General features: G+C 35.5%; 1 protein-coding gene across 1 annotated transcript; it reads left to right on the top strand.

Moving 5' to 3' along the window:
• Positions 1-352: 352 nt before the first annotated feature.
• On the top strand, positions 353-20,577 carry LOC110441329. Its single transcript, XM_021484442.1, has 5 exons — positions 353-671; positions 933-1,124; positions 1,441-1,748; positions 19,706-20,102; positions 20,500-20,577. The coding sequence occupies exons 1-5, from the start codon at positions 504-506 to the stop codon at positions 20,575-20,577; spliced, it is 1,143 nt and encodes a 380-aa protein (XP_021340117.1). The 5' UTR covers positions 353-503.
• The last annotated feature ends 649 nt before the right edge of the window (positions 20,578-21,226 follow it).

The following is a 21,226-nucleotide window of genomic DNA, read 5'->3' as shown; positions in this document are numbered from 1 at the left end:
TAGGTGTATTCTTTGACATTAGACAACTTTAACAGAATTGTCATTATTTTCACGTTAGGTATTAGTATTTTCCTTTGGTAAAAGAAACATTCCTGTGATGAGAAAATATTGGTATTCTTATTTTGGCTAAATATTATACATGAACTATAATTGAAACAGAACTGTACACGTGATAAAGAAGGGTAAATCTATCTATAACTAATTAATATCATTTTTTGAATTATTAATATGAACTTAATTACAAATCTTGTCAAGTTTTCCTTTTCCTATTCAGAAAAGCCTCTGTAACTATCACGCAATGGAGTAACGAGGAACGCAATGAAAGGTTTTCAGTGATAAAAGTAGAAAAGGATGATGTGTTCGTATCAACAATTTTTAATATAACAATTCAGGAGAAGGAACAGAAAGTGGACGGAGATTCTACGACTACTGCAGACGCGACACCGGGTACAGACGAAGTTAAAGCCGTTAGAGCTGTGATATTTAAACACAACTCAGAGAAGATGGAGGAAGTTGCGTCTATTCATTCAGTAGTTGACAGTACAGACGACGAGAAAACTGTTGACTACATAACGCTCGCTCTGGAAGTGGAAATCGCCAAAAACCTCGTCATTTACACTTGTCATCAGTACATTGGAAGCAATTGGACCAAAACTGAAATTGAGCAGAAGGTATCCTTTGGTAATTTTGATAATATTGGAAAGCACTTACATCCTGTTGTCGAGCATGTCGTTAATTCCGGAACACATTGTTTGGTCTTAGTGGAGTGATAAAAATGTCTTTCATTTAAGCTCTGGTTGATGTACTAGTACTCAAAATGTGATGCATTTGTTTGCAGTGATGCATATTATCTTTGTAGAATCAAAAATGATTAAATGAAAATGTATTTTCTTCTGAGACATTTTAGTTACATATTTTTGACTTTTCACTAGGTTGGACGTAGCACCGTAGAAGTTGACGTCTATGACTTTACAACAGAAACCATATTCTTCACGTTCCGTTATATGTGTGAAGACGTCATTGTACCTTCTGGTGGGTTCGAGTATAAAAACGACTACTGTCCACAACAACGAATCACATTCCCAGAAGGGGCTGTCGAGAGAAACATGAAAATAACCATAAATGTACGTTGCAGACAATATAAACAGTCATCAGGGGGTTGTTACAATGAGATTCCAAATCAACAGTAAAAAAGTAAACCTTTAGTTCACGGTATTTGTGTTAATAAAATGGTTGCAGATTGATGATACGAATCAACATGACACTGATGCCATGTGAAACTATTACAATAGACGATTAAATGATTCGATCCGTTATCTAACAAAATAATTTTATTGATATATTTGATACACATCCTTCAAAGGGCACTTGCTCTCTGGCTCGATATCTTACTTTAAACTACACATAACTATTTATATCATTATGTTTCTTCGTTTACAGACAATGTCCATTGAAGGTGAATGTAAGAAAAAAAGACTGAAAGAAGAAATGGGATCCGATACAAGTATCTCCAGTTTATCAGATATCGTATACGTTCACCATTCGCAGCCATTCAAGAAAAAAGTCAAACTTCGGCTAAAACTGGATCCCTTATTCAACGATAGTCAATCTTCTGAAACCTTCTTGTTTCATTGTGACGACAATGGATGTTTGAGGATATTAGAAGATGTGAAAATGAGGAGGGTACTTGAGGATGATGTAGAAGGAGATAAACATATTTATGAAGTAGAGGTGGACACCTTTTCAGGGTAAGTGTTCATAACATCTGGTCCGGCTCAAGATATACAATATAACCTGCTTTTCCCTACTTAGCCGTTATGGTAGCCTCTAAAGGCCGACAAGAATAATGTCAAACTTAAATTTCACACACATAACCAATAACCACTTGTTTGTAAACGACTGCATCAATATATATATATCAATGTTTATTGTTCAATTATGAATAAATCAAAACCTATATGAAGATTCTAATCTCTTGAAACCACATGTAATGCTTACATGTATCATAGCTCAGATAAAAATCCGACTGATATATGTCTCACAACGTTTTGTATTCTAGACAAGATTCTTTATATTAAAGTACACTTTCTTTCCTTTAAGAATCGGAGCGTTTACTGGTGACCACACACAAGACCACACCGAAACTCTGTCAAACACTTTAGGTGTAGGCACAGATCAATGCAGAATTTTGGTTTTCCTGTATAAGGAACCCAAAGTTTTACAACTTTGGTCGGATATTATTCCTGAGAAAAGATGGAAAAGTAGAGAATGTGAGCTAAAAACCCGGGAAGGAATGATCTATCTGAAGAACACAGTATCTCCTTCTGTGCCTGTGAAGAATTTTGGCCGCCTTAGAGTTACTGTCTCAAACCATGGAAGAATGTTAGCATATCGCGATGTTCGCCCCGATTCCACTTTTATGTACTACGATCGAAATGCCAGGGAAATCTACAACCACTTCCCAGTCGTTTCAAGCGAAGGAATAAAAAATGAAACGGGTATTATTCACTATGAAATGGATACAACTCCCAAACGCCTCCTTCATACGGCATACATTAACGCTGAACTGTATCTGGTCGGACTTCAGCAAACAGTACCAGTACGTCAAGAACCACAACAACCAACAAACCGCTCGAGAACCCAACCGCAGCTAGAAAGACAAATATCACGACAACCTGGAGTTCGAAGAACATCACAAGCGAATGCTGCAATCAATGGTGACACACTATATGCATTGTTTATATTTTTGTTTGATGATTTCATTTTCTGTACATTTAACATACCGAAGTTGTAAGGAGAAGGCTTTTGTAGGCTTTGCCTGATGCCCTATCCCTTTGCATATTTTTTGCAATAAAAGTTGTTGAAATGAAAATCAATGGTGTGTATATGTAGATGCAGCAAGTTTAGTTCTGGAACGTTGTTGAATTGATACTGTTTAGATATACTGTTTAGGTGTATTACGAATATCAATACATACAAATGTGCAGGTTGCTTAGCATATATACATTAAACGTCAACATTATATCAAATAATATTATTTGAATTTTAAAATGTAACGTGTTGAGTAAGTACTTGAAATAATACATACGTGAATATATGATCTTTCACAAATACCAAAACCTCGGAAGAAAAAAATATATGAATATATCTAATGCATTATTAAACATTCATTTCCGTTAAACTTCTAATTCACCTTATCGCTTCTTTTCAGATTTTTTCAGCGAACAAAGCTTATTCTGTCTTGCACGGGAGATACCGACACCCAAAGTATGGGAACTGATGGTACTACTTGGGCTACGCAATAACCAGATCAAAAACATTCGCTCCGCAAACCAATCTGACAACAAATACAAAATGGCGTTAATACTCCTTTGGAACAACGAAAACAGGACGAAACCACCGGACAGCAAGCTTGCCATTCTTTGTGAAGCACTGAAAGAGGTTGAATTGACTCCCACCGCTGAGGTGTTGGAGTCGGTATACAACGAACATCGATCTTTGAAAGACGATGACTTCTCAAATAATTAACTACACTATGTATGGAATTGAGACTAAGTATCACAAACGATTAATAACATAACACAAATCCAATCGATTAAGCTCCATTTCTTTGAAATTACGTGCAGTTATTGGAATATTTTTTGTGTTAATTGGAATATTTATATATTTTGAATTTTGATATTTTAAAATAACACAGAATTCATGTCGTTGTATGTCGTCAACGTTCTCAACATATTAGGTTTAGGGGTTTATTACAGGAATGTTTACATACACATTGGTTTCTGGTCCATTGAATCGGATTATAAATGTACATATATTAACTATTTTTGTAATCTGCTTATTTATAAAACAAGAAGTACGCGTAATTAGATGTACCGCCTGTTTCCGCTTTGAGCATAAGATTCAATGTTCAAACAATTGGTAAGTTTGAGCCGAAGTTTGAGTCGAGCATGTACATATACTAGCGGAAAAAAGAAACCGTGCATGCCTAAAATGTGTTATAAAAATAAATGTGTATGACGTAGAACAACAAGGTTTTCAGGGATAATTTAATTGTTATTTATTAACAGTTGCATTCCATTTTTCACGTTTTAGAATCAAAAAGTTCCGCTCAGGAGTTACGTAAACACAGCAGGGGTCAATACTGAGGTCACAAAGTTAATATCTCGTATGTCCGCCGTTTGCCTGAATGCAAGCCTGGCAACGTCGACGCATGGAGCCTATCAGACGGTTCAAGAACGCTTGTGGGATGACATTCCAGATCTGTACAAACGCTGAAGCCAAATCAGCCAACGTCACTGGTTGATTAGATAATGTCCGTAATCTGCGCTTCATTTCATCCCAGACGTGTTCAATGGGCGACAGATCGGGGTATACGGCACGACAGGGCAACACGTCAACGTTCTGCTGGGCCAGAAAGTTTATAGCGACACGAGCTGTGTGTGCCCTGGCGTTGTCCTGCTGTAGCGTAATGTGACGTTGCTGCCCTTGCACGAATGGAACGACGTGGGTCCGGAGGATCTCGTCACGGTAACGTAGCGCGTTCAAAAAACACCAGAGGCGTTCTCCCGTTGGCTGTGATGCCGCCCCAAATCATAACGCTGCCACCGTAGAAAGAACGTCGTTGTCCCACACACGCGTCACGGAAACGTTCTCCAACGCGACGATACAATTTGGAACGGCCGTCACTACTATCCAGGTGGACTTGCGACTCGCCCCGTCGAGTAAATCGCAGATGCTTTCTGCACCAGTCCAGACGTGATACACGATGACGGGGCAGAAGAACTGGGCGGATTGCAGGACGTCGCGAACGGATAGCTCGTTCACGCAATCGGTGCCGTATAGTTATAGGGCTTATTGGTAGTAACTGTCCGTGCAGTCAAACATGCCGTTTGGAAGCGATTTCTCAAATGGACAAGCTGAATATGGTTGTCATGTTGACGTGACGTCACACGTGGACGTTCCACACAAGGTCGATGGCCGACGTGGCCAAACTATTGATGTCGTCTCCACAAATTCCCGGATTGTGTTTCGATGGACATGAAAACGTGTAGAGACAACGGCTTCGCCCATACCAGCTTGAAACATACCAATAATCCGGAGGCGGTCATTTTCATTGAGCCTCGGCATATCATTAATCACAAATTAAAACGTTATAATGCTGTTTTTATTGTTAACTGGTCTCAACAGATTGACCAAACAGTTGAAAAATAAACTTTCATTGTCGAATTGGATGGCTGGACGAGAAAAACGTGCAAACTGGTCAACGCCTATTGAGAGCAAAATGCACGGGAAAAACTGTCAATGACACACGAATAGTGTGTATGTGTCATACTCGGTCATGAGTGTGAATTTGCATGTATATACAGTTGGTTATACATGTTCTATAACAATTCTCCGCATGCACAGTTTCTTTTTTCCGCTAGTATATATGTGAATTTCGACCAATCATTCAGAAGCCAGTATACGACGACCATCTTGTCAGATCAGAAAGCGGATGGCGCGGTTGAGTTCAAAGTGCGAAAATTCACTTACATAACGACTTTTAGCGAAATCGAACAATAACGGAATTTCGACCAATCAGAAGCCAATACACAGTGGCCATTTAGTCAAATCAGAAAATGGATGTTGCGGCTGAGTTCGCATTGGCAAAATACATGTTCTTACCGAATTTGATTGAAATCAAACAATAACTGCATTTTGACCAATAAGAAGCAAGTATAATGCGGCCATGTTTGTAGTCTGATTTCGTGAAAACATTGCCGATGTAACCGTTAAGATGGTAATGATCATCCTAACTTACAGTCTAAGTTTGAGATACAGCATTTAAACAGCTAAACGCAAACACTTTACATTGAGGAAGATGCTATGAAAGTCACTGGACTGCGAAATGCAGACCACATTTATTATATCATGCATGGTTTATAATACATGAGTTATTATTTTAAGACGTATGTATGGTCTAAGTTTGGTTGGTATAGCACTTAAACTGTTTGAAAAACGGAGCTAAACACAAAAACTGAGCATTGATGAGGATGCTGACAAAGTCACTGAACCGTGAAATATAGGCCACATTCAGCTTATGATGCATGATTTAAAATGCACTATGTCTGAAATAACTACAGTCAAAGTTTGGTTAGTATCTCACTTAAATGTTTAAGATACGTACAGCATAAAACACACAGCTAAACACAAAAACTAAACATTAATGAAGATTCTCACAAAGTCACTGGACCGTGAAATATAGTCCACATTCAGCATATGATGCATGTTTTGAAATGCACTATGTCTTAAATAACTACAGTCTCAGTTTAAATGCTTAAAATAAAGCATAAAACACACAGCTAAAGTCACTGGACCGCAAAATGTAGGGCACATTCAGCAACTGATGCATGGGCTGAGGTGAAGTATATAAGACGCATGTATGGTCCAAGTGTGGTTGGTGTAACACTTATACTTTTTAAGAATCAGGTTAACGTTGACACCGGCGCCGCCGCCGTCGTCGCCGCCGCCGGAAAAGTAACACCTCCGTGACATCCGTCGCAGGCGAGACAAAAGCAAACACTTCCATTGCCTTTAAAAGGGTGTACTATTCTGGGTTTTCATTATTGCCGGAAGTCAAATGTGACGAAAGTCCAGGGCTCTAAATTTAGAAACCAATTTCTTTTGTTTAATGGTAGAACATTGGCAGCTCTTGTAAAAAAAAAATCTAAAATAAATTTAAAAAAAAAATCTAAAAACAATACATATGTTTTATTTGGAATTTTGAATATTTTGAATATTATAAAAAAAAACACATCAAATTGAACCTATTAGCGTTTGGGTAGCGTCACATTACATGCCCATTTAAAGCTTCTATAGTTATTAATGGCTATATTATTGCTGTTTTTATGCGTGTCTTGGCAAAGGGGTAGATTGCCTCAAAAGTTTATTGTCAACACAGTTGCTATATTATGTCTTTATTTATTACCAGATATAAGTCAACATGAATCATTGTTCGGGTTATGTGTCAACAATGTGTGTTGAGATTATCCATAAGACTTGTACAAAAAGATGTCGACTGGATTTCACTTATTACATGAACCCCATAACAGTATTAGAAAAGAATTAATTAACTGTATCTTTGTTTCTAACATATTCTAAAAAAAAATTATATAATCCGTTGTACAAATATATTTGTTTACAATTTGATAAGCCCACCATCTAATGATGGTTGTTTCATATGGTTCATCTATCAGATAATCCATTCTACTCTTTACACTTCCACTACCAAACCGAAGGAACGCATTCGTTCCCTTGTTGTCAAGACAAGTTTTCTTTTTTGGTTCAAATGGCAATACGTATATAGCTTGAATTTTTTGGGACAATATTTTGTGAAACCACGACAAATGTCAAAAAGAAATGTTTGTGGTCCTGGATTATCAGAACTGGTAACAAATACTTTGCAAATTCCTTTAATTGAACTTTCAGATAACTTGTTGCTTAAAAAGAAACATGGAATGTATTAAAGTTTCGAAAACCTTTTCTGGGGCCGAAAACATATAATTGTCGCAGGCGTAAAATGTTCAGTGAGCATATATATATATATACCAAGATTATATACTTTTTACATCTCAAACTTTCGTTATTCCTAAATTCAAGGACCAAAATATCAGCAGCGGATGCAACTTCCATTTAACGGATAGCCAATCCTTTAGATATTGATACCCATTCCTTTCATTTTCAATACCACTGAACAATTCTAAATGGTTAAAATAAGTATGTCGATCAGTAAAATTGTTACCTTTGTCTTGCTTTTTGCATCAACGAACATTTTTTTTTGAATGAGTGTTTACTTTGTGTCAATTTTGTGTTTTATTTACTGGAAGACTTTCAGTCCCCGAGGTTGGTTGTAACCTTGAAACTGAAGTAAAACATCGTTACTATATCTGAGAGTAAAATCTAAGGCGATGAAAACGCTATTGTTACTTGTCCTAGTAAGCTGTTCGATGAAGTCAGCCTCATATGGGAGGAATTAAATAATTCTTGTGATTTCAGTCGCCTCATTTTCATCGTGCTCGTGTTTAATGACCCATAACCTTAACGTTTAATTGACGTTCGCCTTTCTTGGAATAATAAGATAATGAAGGCTCTCTAATATTGGTTGGGATATAACATTGTTGATAGTGAATACGTGTAATTTTATGTTTAAAAAAGGTAAATAACAGATTTAAAGTTATAAATCTGGTACAGTCGAACCTCGTTATCTCGAACTCGTTTAACTCGAAGACCCCGTTTAACTTGAAGTGTTTCATCGGTCCCGGCCAAAACTCTTCTTAATCTTAGTAATAAAAACTCTGATAGTTCGAACTCTGAAAACTCGAATAACTCGGATATCTCGAAGTGAAATATCGGTCCCAACAACGTAAATCCTACATAAAAATATCGCTTACCTCGAAGTTTCTTAAGATTCACAAGTCGATCATATATTCTTTAATTATTTGATACATATTAGACGCAGTGCTACGGTAAACATCGTTCTCATAGAGCAGCTTACGCTCGGTCATAATTTCTTCGATTAAACTTATTGTATTAAAATGTGTTTGACTGTAAAAACACTTTGTTCAAATAAAGAAACAGACTTCATCAATGTAGATTAACAACAATTAGTACTCACTGCGAGCCCGTAAACAATTTGAATGGCATATTATTTACACCAAAGCTGCCGACACATTCTAACCGGTAAATGGGTCACTGTGTGCGGTCATGCGTAAATAAGCTCCACAGTAAAAATCACAACCTAGGACTGGTTCGTCGATTTATGTTTTTACAGGAGCTTGTATGGCAGTGACACTGATAATTAATTGAGGGATTATAGGAACAATACGATAATTATTATTGAGTACGTCGTGTTGAGGAGATGTCAAGTGTCATTGGGGTCTATAAATGTTGATATGTTTCCTGATTAACTCATACCCATTTCGGAATGTCGAAATCAACTGAGCAATCCAACGAAGGACCCGGCTCCACCGGGGGGATACTTGGATCAGTTGAAAGGGTGAAAACCGGCGTGAAGAGAAAGATTGTGTATTGTTTTCGCGTGTACTCATTAAAAACATCATTTACGTGTACGCTCCAATACCGTGATTTGTGTAAAGACCTGCGCACTTTCATTTCCGCTATCAGCATAGCGAGGTCGGAGACAGCATGTAAGTTTTACAGTAGACGTTCTTCCTGTTTGTATGTGTGGTTATTGTAACATTGATTTGTATCAATTAATTAATATGATTATGAATAAATTGTTATTTTTATTTTATATCGTTATCTTTTTGTCATTTATCGACTGTTTATATAAGTTGTTGATTTTTCCGACAGTCAACGTATTGATAGCCTCATATTTGACCAAACACTTTACCAAGCTTTATGCTAAACATATAAACTCGCTTAACTCGAATACTCGGATAACTCGAAGTTTTCCAGCGATCCCGTCGACTTCGAGATAACGAGGTTCGACTGTACATTATAACACTGATAGATACTCTTTTAAAGAGACATTATTCCGTTATCATATCAATTTAATCAACAATATTCAACTTCTTGTAACATATAGTTATATATATTTCATTTCAATATATTTTAATGACAAAGATGACATATTGTCAAAAGAATTGGGTAACAGGCACAGCCACTATAAGCCCGTTCGGTATTAGTAAGATATATGTAGCAATAATTGAACACGTAATTATATTATAATTATGAATTTATTAAGAGATCGATGTATCTCAGGATAACTAACGATTATTTTTAATGAGATTTATACTTTAAAATGAAAATGACAATAAACATAAATAAATATTTATATTTTATCAATAGATGATTATTGACCAGCTAGAAGGCACAGTGTGCAGGCCGCACTCTATTGTTACACTTAGACCCATTACACCTGGCTGCTGACTGGCCGATTAACCACTGAACTTTACTAAACTATACTAACATAGAAGAGGATTATTTTGTACTTTCCATTTAATATGCAATAATAGCACTTGAAAGTATTAAGAGTTGCACAAGTATCAATACCATAAGAATTGGAGCTCAAAACCCATGTCCAAAGTTATATATAAGATAAAAAGCACATGTTATCTTTGTTTATTTAGAAAGTTACAGGAAGAAACAACTATTCTACGATAAAAGAGAAATAAATCAATAATTGGAATCAATGTATATGACGTCACATACATACTAACGAGGAAAATGCACAAGAAGTTATTCATTTTTAATTTAACACACATTTTAAACTGCGTCATGCTATACCTTTCTGTAGGTTTTACAACAATACATCAACTGTTCGTGTTTTACCCCCGTACCCTAACTAAACCAAGATAAATGATACAAAGGTCATGTTCAGATTCGAACACACTATATTTGTAAAGTATTGACGAACAGATAAAGCTAAACAACAGGAAACGTAGCCTGATTCATATATCAATAATCTGTAGAACTATTAACTATTAGGCGTCAGGCCAAGGTTCCAACGTTTGTCAACATTATTGATATTATTATCATTTATATATATGACATTGCTATTACGATGTCATAACTTATGAAATATTGAAAATGACATTAGGATGGCCAAATTTTAATGATAACCTGTCACCGATAACTAGTACGATACGTACCCTGTCACATTCACCAGACAAATTGACGGTGAACCGTAGGAACACGAAAGAACCTATACGATAAAAACTGATAAAAAAGTCAAATAAAATTTTGCCTTTTACTTATTATTTTGCATTATGAATACAACTTTCAATAAATAATCTGAATTTAATTAAGTCATTTAATTGCTGTAAATGTGTTGACTACGCATCCATCAAGTTTATTATCAATATAAACTTTAAAAAAAAGTCATTAGGGTTGAATTTATCCATTTTTGTTATTGACGTGCATGTGAGGTGAACGCTGAACAGTTCAATTAAAGGAAACTTTTTCAGTTTCTTTAAAAAAAACACCTCAATTTCCCATCGCGAAAAATGACATTAATCTGCAAATTTCGCAACTGTAGAGATTGTTTATTTTATCTTTTCACAATGATAAAGCGTCCAGGTAACCCAAGGAGAATAAAATATACTTTCAACAGCCAAGTTTGCACAACAGATTATTTACGTTTTGCACGGAATAAGTTCGTGCTGTTATTATCAAACATTTTGAGTATACCGGTTTGAATTTCAATTTTTGGGTACCCGGGACTAATATTAGTTATCCCTCAACAGTCCAAACAAACACTAAAACTGATTATCTAATTCCGTAAACGATGACAAGAGACTCCTTTTTCTAACCACGAGATTAGATTTGCTATGTAAGTCTGTGTTTTAACCGAAACGTACATGGATGATTCTGCCTGCGTAAACGATTGCATGCTATTCAACTACAATTCCTTAATAATGTTCATACAATATGCTCATCAGTGTATAAATAGTTATCTACACAGATCAAGTTTTGTAACTATAAATGTAATTAGAAAAAAATATTTGTTTTAAATAAATAGGTCTTTTATAATGTTTGTGTAGAATACCAAACTTTAACGTATTTAATATACTTCGATAAAAGGTATATTTCATTTTCATTTTATCAATGATGCAAATATCATATGTTATAATATCAAAAGGGAAGTGATTGAAAATTAGTAATAGACTTCAGATAAAAATACATCTTATGTAGATAAAACTGCGACGGAAGACCTGATCGGCATAAGTTTTTGTTACATTTTATTTTGAATAATTCATGAATAATAAAAAATAGATACAATTTTTTTGACTAAAACGTGAACAGGCAATAATTGATATCAAATACAATTTCATTATTATAATCATAAATAACAAATTCGGCTCTGATATTGAGCATTCTTTGTCGTTTCACTAGGTATAGGTTTAAACATAAACATGCACGAGTTACATCCCCTAACATTAGCAGTTTTATCAACCTCGTGGTGCATATGCACCGGGTCAGCTTTAGTCTACAACTCCAGAAATATGTTATGTTACCTGTTATAGCAAAACCTGCTTCGTCAGAGGTGTATGAGCCATTCAACTACAGAGGCAATGCATTACCTTCTGAATAATTTGTTACACAATTAGGCATCATTCACATCCAAAACCCCACGGCAGTGTAACGGTAAGATTGACCGGCTTTGAACTCTGTAGTCGCTCCTTTGTAATTAAGGATAGGTATCAGCCTACTGATCGAGCTTTTTTGTTTTTACCCGAGACATATTAAATAACCAGCGGCGTGCCTTCAATTTTGCAATGATATATTCCAGGAGCGCAGAGGTCTGCAACGGAAGGACACTGCAGCCTAAGACAAGTAGAAGTTTACCCTATCAGGAAGAAAGTAGTTGGAGTCCCAGATGAAAGGAATCGGCAATCACAGATTATGCAACATAGCAAAATAAAACTATTGACTGGGACAATTCTGAAGTCTAAGACGGAGAGCAGGGAGAAAATGTTCTTGATTCGCCACACTAGGCCATTTCTTAAAAGAGATTAGAGGATATTGGCTATCGCACATCTATGACCAGGCATTGAATAAAGATCAGCTGAATATCGCTTTGTCCATTTGATCGTCTTTTCGTACATTTATTACAGTCAAGTCTACGCAAGCTTATACCGTAGAAGATTTGATTAGTTGCCATTTGCACATACTTTACATATTAGTGTACATACGGTTTACCGGTCATTTGTCTGATAAAGTTGAGAGGGTACGTATTACACAAGTTATAGAAATGTCATACATAAACACTTACTGGTGGTGGTACATGAATATATATTTATTCTCTCTCTTTACTAACACAAAGGAAATGTTAAGCAATATCTTCAGAGAGAATGCTTGAGAGGTGGAGCCCTAAACAAGTCGTTTGAAGTGCTTTTATAAACAAAATGGAGACCGGATATGGTCATTTATTGACGTTGTTGTTACTCTGTTTCCCTTTTTGTTATTTACACCTATGGCATTTTTCACCTTTTGCTGTGACGCGACATGCACAAAAACATTGGAATAAAGATGAACAATTAATTAGAATGAAACCCGTGGTGGAGTGGATCGTAAATTGTAGTTATACTCTGGACAGAACCTATGGTATAACCTTAATGTATCATCATCTTTGGGAAGGGGAGGGGACTGTATGCATTTCAATTTACTACGAACGGTGGATGTGTATTTAAGTATTTATCACATACATATCTTGGCAAACCTGCAAACACTCCAAATAACCCATACGTACCCTCGGCAAGAGATAAGGTTTCTGTATGTATTTCAATTAATATACATCACATACATATGGTGTCGAACCGAAACATTCCAGATAACAAAACAAATAACCCAAAGCTTGCGTGTGGCCGAGGTAGACGACCGATAATAACTTGGAGAGTGAAGTGGCAATAACAAATGGTATGTATTCGCCGACAAGTCAGGTAATAAAAGGTATGATTTGATCATTCGAAGATATCGCTCTTCATGCTTTTCAATTAGTGTATGCGGTACGGGTGTAACTATTTACATATATTTACATTATTGATGTTTGTTCTGTACTGTTTGTTTAGTATTAAACATTACAAAACTCATAATTGATGCACCATTGTACTATCATTATTTTATTTTATTTTTCAATTTGGAATACAAATATTTATAACATTGTCATATTAAATACTGACTTCCGACTCACAATCGGTTCTTTGTAGTCTAGAAATGTCCAACACCCAAACGTCCAGCTGGGTAATCCCCGTGACATCAACTTGAACATTAAACCCAGAAAACTTTGTAATGACACAGAGCACTTCATCCATTAACTTATCATCATTTGCATCTGCAGGTTTTTCGGCAGTTTATTTAACGGCTGTACATTTAACTTCAAATGAGCTCTATGTCTACCGGCGGCGGGTGTCCTGGACGGCTACTATAGTGACCGATGATTTGAAATAATTCGGAGAACTTTTTTTTAATATATAATATGAGATGCATGCGATAGAAGGGAAATAAAAGGGGTATCAAGTGTTGGTTATTATTAGATTCTAGACACATATTTTCGTCTGATCGACGGAAGTCGAACATTTGAAGTTTCTGTGTAGACTGTAGTTCTGGCTGTTCCTTTTTTATGGTTTTCTTTCCCGATACTTATATAAAAAATATTGAATTTACAAAACTGTAACTTTTTTTTGAAGTTCATTGTAACGTAAATATATGAATTGAATGGTTTTCGCAATGTACATGTACATACAAAACAAATCCATTCAATCCCTATATGAAGGAGTCGCCAACATCATATATATGTAAATACATCACTAAGCATGACAGTGTATACAGAGACATTTCACAAGATGCTTCCTGGTTCCTACTGCAAGGAAAACAATTGGCTTATGTTATAAATCGCCTTCGCGATCATCAGATCAAGAATTTAGCTAGGAATTTGAATTTATTAAGAACATCTATGACTAAAATATAACCAATAAAGGTGATTTAATTAAATGTCGAATAGCACGACATTGAAACAGCATATCAAACATGTTGCATAAACATATATTTACAACGTAAACGATTTCTTGAGTACATGTATATTTATCCAAAACGGAAGAGCACAAGAATACGCCTTAGGACTGCCATGCTGATAACCATTCTAGTCAAGCACCACCAAAAGTCGTATGAGCGGAAATACTAATAGATATAATGCAAATGTAGCAGAACTGGACTGGGTCGATCACCGGCGACAAAATATCTCAACTAGTAAGAGCGTCCGTACAGAGTTCGGAGGGTCGTGTGTTTTCTTCTCTTGTTACATTTGGCGCCCAGCGAAATATAACGACAGAATGTAGTATATGGTCTCTACGTCTTCGGGGTCGAAGATTTTGTTAAAGGAGGGAGGAATGTAGCGGAACCCGACTGAGTCGATCGCCGGCGACCAGGTAGCCCAATTAGTTAAAGTGTCCGTCTAGAGTTTGGAGGGTACCGGGCTCGAAACCCAGTCTGGCCGTGCATTTTCCTCTAATGTGGCACAAATAATTCTCGGTAACATTAGATAGAAATAACATACAGGCTTCCATATATATAGTGCCGACATTAAGACGATCTAGTGTACGAGTGTTTTATATCCCTTCATTTAATTATTAACTAATGTCCTGGGGTGTTTGGACCAACCTGGTGGTTGTTTCCCGTTCTCTACGGCCTAGTGAATAGATAACCAAGTTGATCACAGTACTGAGTGGGAAAAGTTTTGACTATTAAACGAAGGGGCTGGGGTGAGGGTGATAGGTCACTTGTTTGTTACCAAAGGAAATGTTGTATGCACTGATGGAATACTTACAAATAATGAAAATAGATCCTGTTACGAAACGTCTCTTCAAAGCTGGCTACAGGGAGAGCTAGAGTCCAGAACACATCAGTCCTGCTTAGGCGCGCTCGTTAATTCCTGGGTGTATGTAAATTACATTGATTTGATGAGAATTAAAGTCAAACTTAATTTACCATCTTTTACGTGGAGAATAATTGTTAAACCATTGTGTAAAATAATAAAAGTATATATATAAATGGTTCTGATAATTGTATTCACGATTCGTAATTAGTTTTGTCTGACAACTCAAAAATGAAAAACCTAATTCACAGGTTTAGTACTCAGACAGGGACCAGAAGCTTAGGAAACATCAAAAACGTATATGCTAAATCAAGAATTTTTAACGAACTGACACTGTATATGTACAATATAGTAGTTGCCTGATAGTATTGTTGTAATGTGTTGTGAAGATTTCTCTTAAAAAAACAAAACTTATTTCAAGTAAACGTGAAAGAAAAAAACTACTAAAAGACCCAAAATTAGAAGCGAGATGACCTGAACGATACCAGTCTTCCCTTTTTGTTTTGTTTTTACAATTACTGAAAAGAAGACCTTATTTTGTCGCCTTTAATTCAAACATATATCACAAACATAATGTAATTTAAGGATAACGCTACGGAAAAAACATATACTAAACGAGGTTCGCTTGGTGACAAACACACTAGCACGTTCGCCATCGACATCTGAATCTCCTTCTTATTGTTGAAAAAGTAAAGGTCAAGTTTGTATCGAAGATATCTTATTCAGCAATCGTACAATATATTGATCCACGTTATGAATTTCCATATACGCCAGCCTTGTAAGCACTCGACTGTTTAAACAGAATGCGGAAATATGGAGTGCAAATCAATGCTTCTAAATCTCGTTTTTTGTTTAATATCAAATCAGGGGTACCAATTTTTTGCCTTCTGGTGGCTATCACCGATCAGTTTCATTTTTTGCATATTCATACCTGGGAGTTATGACTTCGTGATATGACATGAACTTAAGGTAAAATTGGTGACCATTATGAGATATGAGGGGGTAATATGTGGGTGATCAAAATCACATAGGGCCTCTTTTTGACAAAACAGCATGTTATTGTTTCCAAAACAATATCCTCATAATTGTGATGTATTGTGTAACACTAAAGCTGACAAAAAGAAATAAGACCGAACAAATTAGCAAACAGTGCTAAGTGGCTTTGTTATACATCGTTTAAGTCATGTCAACCGTGTCTCTTTTTTGTGATTAAATACACATCAGAACCAAACAATAATCTTACCAAACTGAAGTGAGCGGGGAAAGGGGGTTGAGGGTAATTTTATTTATATATTTTTTAACATATCTATTCATAATTGCTCCTTTCCTCGGCACAAAAGCTGTACTTTTAATATGGACATGAATTTGAAAATAGCCTGATTCATATACTCCTTTCTTGCAGTTTTCAGTTTGATTTTAACTGATGGTTTTATTATAACATTGTTCTATATTTTAAACTGTGCCATGTTACAACTTTCTGTAGAGTTTTACAACAATAAAGAAACTGTTCGTGTGTTACCCCTTTACCCTAACTAGACCAAGATAATACTACCAAGGTCACGTTTATATTCTAACTCACTATATATGTAAAGTATTGACGAACCGGTAAATCACGTCGCACATGTCATTTGAGGACTTAAATACACAATACGCTTTGGTCAAACACTTTCCTGATAGGAATTCATTTACAGGTAATCAAACGTACCGAATGTAGGAAGTAAAAGTGAGGGAGGTAAGTCTGCTTTAGTTTATTCTAATATCAATGAAACAATGTTTTCTTTTTGTATTGTGGAATTGGTTTGAAATATCTATAAAAAAAATCTTTAAATGAAAAGAACTTCATGACAAAGTAAAGATGCGTAGAAATAACAAGTTAACACAAGTTCGTTCTTCTGTCTAGCTTTATAAACTGAGCCGAGGAATTTGTGCTTATAACCAATGCGGAAACATCTAAAAGAATTTTTTTCACATTATTTAGTAATAAAACACAACAAATGCCCTCAGAAGTATTTGTTTATTTTGATAAACATATTACCATCACAGTTGTAACATAGATATTGAAAAATCGAATCGTATAGATATCAATTAATTCTGTTGTGCTTAATTTTGAGCGAGGAAGATATGTAGTTTATAGATGTTATGAATTTATTTGATGATTTATCATATTTCAATGAAGTAAGTCCATTTTATAATTTGTTTTTAATATTTGTTCAAAGGAATCTGCTAAATGATCAAGCGAAACATATCATCCACAGAATTATGTTGCTTACAGTTTTTGACCTTATCGATTGATTGTGTAGGTATAGCTGCATCGGAATATTCACGTTACCAAGCTTCGACAAATATCAAGTTGCATAGGTTGACACTGATCAAAAGGTGTCAATACAAATTCATTTGCTTGGGTTGCAAACGGGATTTCTAATCTCTTATTCAAATAAACAGAACTCAAACGAAATAGAAGACATTGACTGCTATAAATTTCGTGAATAAAGAGTTATTTAGTTTAGCAGATCTATTTGCGTGCACCGGGATCCGGAATGCATGTTTAGATTATCTTTTTTAATCTTATAGTAAAAGATGGCAGTCTGAATGTTTGAAGTCGCAAAAGCGAAATAAATATCTATTTCAGTAGGAAAAGATCGCAGTGTGGATAGATACTGAATATGTAACACTATATAGCAAGGTACATGTAGCTTAAATAAAACATTGAAATTGAAAGCATTTCCAATAATGTCAACAACTGGCTTCTAAATGTTGATTGCCTGACACACAATAGGGTATCTTTTAACATAAGTGGTCATCATAATTGATATAATTGATCATTAAATAATAAATATGGTGAAAAGGCTTCATTTCAACAAACAAAATGAACAACCACTGAAATAAAACGTGTATTTATTTATTATTTATTTATTTGTATATTTTTCGTTCTAGAAATAATTCTGGTAGTGGCGATAAACAATGGGGAATACACAGTAAGTGTTTTGGATTTTATTGAAATACTTCCTAGAGAGATAATTTGTAATGAGTAATCTATTGTTTTATTTGACGTGTGGTAGTTAATTGTTCAATGAGTATAATGTTTATTTTTAGAACACAGGAAGAGCAAGACAACACGCCAAAAACGGAGGAAACGCATGACATAGCTACAGAGGAGGAGGAGGAGGAGGAGGAGGAGGAGGAGGAGGGAGAGGAGGAGGAGAAAGGGGAGGAGGACAGAACGGAGGAGGAGGAAGAGAGGTAGATATATTGCAGATAGCACTCCTGCTTTTTTTTAAACGCCCGCACAATCAAATTAATGTTTATGGGTGCATTATTTAGCAAAGGAAAAGTGTTTTTATCAAGTAATAAATCAAGCAAACGTACGCTATCTTAATTAATTGTTCAACACATAATAGTTTGTGCAGGAAACATTGGTACTGGAAATATCCTAGCATCGCTTTACGCCATGACATCATATCAATTAACTCAATGCTTACATTCCGTCTCGGGTACGTTTCGGTAAAGGATAGATGACGATTTTTCATCTTTTTATTTTAGACGACTGTAAGTTACCTTCCGTTACGTTTACTCGTATTTTCGCTCTTTTGGGAGGAAGTTCCGTTTTTGTGATCGTAGGGGATGGACAAAATAATCAAACATGCAGTAAATGATTACTATCTTTGACTGCCTGCATAATATTGCGTACCTGCTGTTTGTAGTGATGGTTCTAGTTCACGTGGTGGTCGACTCTTTTGATCGACTTTCGGTGAACTAAGCTGATCATGACCTTCCAGATAAAATATATTCTGGCACATTTTACACGAACAAACTAATATAATAGGAAGGATCTAGTGTTGCCAAAACGTGTAAACTTGTTATCATATAAAGGCATTCATAGGCTCATTTTTCTTTCCGTTTTGTTCATTGACATGTCTTGAAGCCCTTTAAACTACGATTTCCATGTTAAATCTTTAGTACCAGAAAAAAATACTAAATGAACAATAAAGACATATCGAGCAGAAAATGTTTTTCTTTGTTTTCAATTCTGCGTCCACTTACTTTATTTTTGAATAACTATTTCCTTACTTCGTATTTCCAGTAATTAATAAAAAAAAATATCTATTTTAACTAGGGTTGTTCATTTCCAATTGATTGTATTAAACTATCAATACTATGAAACACTGGATACACTTTAACATTTTCACTTGCGGTAGTGGTATTATTACTATGGTGATAAGAAAATATTGGTATTCTTAATTTGGCCAAAAAATCTTTCTTTATTAAAACAAAAGTATTATATATATGAACCAAATCACAAAACTAGTCAAGCTTTCTTGTTCTATTTAGAAAAGCCGCTGTTACTATCACGCCATGGAGTAACGAGGAACGCAATGCAAGGTTTTCAGAGATAAAAGTAGAAAAGGATGATGTGTTCGTATCAACAATTTTTAATATAACAATTCAGGAGATAGAACAGAAAGTGGACGGAGATTCTACGACTACTGCAGACGCGACGCCGAGTACAGACGAAGTTAAAGCCGTCAGAGATGTGATATTTAAACACAACTCAAGGAAGATGGTGGAAGTTGCGTCTATTCATTCAGTAATCGACAGTACAGACGACGAGAAAACTGTTGACTGCATAATGCTCGCTCTGGAACAGGAAATCACAAAAAACCTTGTCATTTACACTTGTCATCAGTACAATGGAAGCGAGTGGACCAAAACTGAAATTGAGCAGAAGGTATCTTTTGGTAATTCAGTAATTTTGATAGTATTGGGGAGCACTTTAATCCTGTTTCGTTTCCCTTTTGATAATATTTTATTAAAATTGATTAACATTTCGATCAATGAAGACATTGTTCTGCGAATTTGCCCCAGATAGAAATAGCTGTGATGAGAGTTTATGGTGACATTGGAGTCAACTAATGTTGGTCTTGCAAGCATATTCAATTGTTGCTACTGCTTGAAATATTTCTAAAAAAATAAGATATAGTATTTCAAAAATAAAAAGAAGAATTCTAAAATTTACTCATATTTCAACAAAATCTGCTCAGACATGTCCTCACTTAAAAAAATTCCGGAGGGTTTTTTGTTATCTGACTTTACTTTAGTATGAATATGAACGGTGTTCTTTTCAGCTGAGAAAAGCATCAGATGAGCGTTTTGTCTGTAAGAAGACAACCAGGAACAACTTGCACTTCAGATTTTTCTTCTGAACTCAAACTTAAGGAAACCTCAGAATCCCGATACAAATTCATACATTTACGTACAGTATAAAAAAATGGTCATATTTATACCAAATTGCATCAGAAACGTAACAACTTCCTTTCCTCGATCGCTTAATATCCATGTCCTTTAAGGTAACGATCAATATTCCTTAACGTATGAAGTTCACTTCACCAGACATTTTAGTCGCTATTCCAAGGCTTGGTTTAAGTACATTTTCCTAATAAGATAGAAGCGTCCTGCTCACTGATAAACACTTAAAGTTATCCAAGGTTTTCTGCATGAGGAGGTTCAATCTACGTTAAAGAAATGTTACAGTTGTTATCTTGATTTTACTTCACCTACTGCAGTTTAAGAGTGTACCATGATAACTTTATCTTATATCGCTTATAACTTACATAATATTGATGGATTTTACGGGAGAAATATCATGACTGGTGGCACATGTGTTAATAGCTACTCGTATCATTCTGGTTTACAATATATCGCCTGTGTTTAAGATGAAGTATTGATATATTATCATTCCAGATAATATTTTGCCGCCTCTTTGTTTTTAGTAAGATCTTACAATTATGTATCGCGTTGTGTCACCTCCTTCCTTGGGGGCGTAAATCATGTTTTTCTTCCTTCCAGAGCGCA

The sequence above is a fragment of the Mizuhopecten yessoensis genome, unplaced genomic scaffold (genome assembly GCF_002113885.1).
Source record: "Mizuhopecten yessoensis strain PY_sf001 unplaced genomic scaffold, ASM211388v2 scaffold715871, whole genome shotgun sequence".
Classification (NCBI taxonomy): Eukaryota; Metazoa; Mollusca; class Bivalvia; order Pectinida; family Pectinidae; genus Mizuhopecten; species Mizuhopecten yessoensis.
This window is presented reverse-complemented; position numbering and strand designations above follow the sequence as displayed.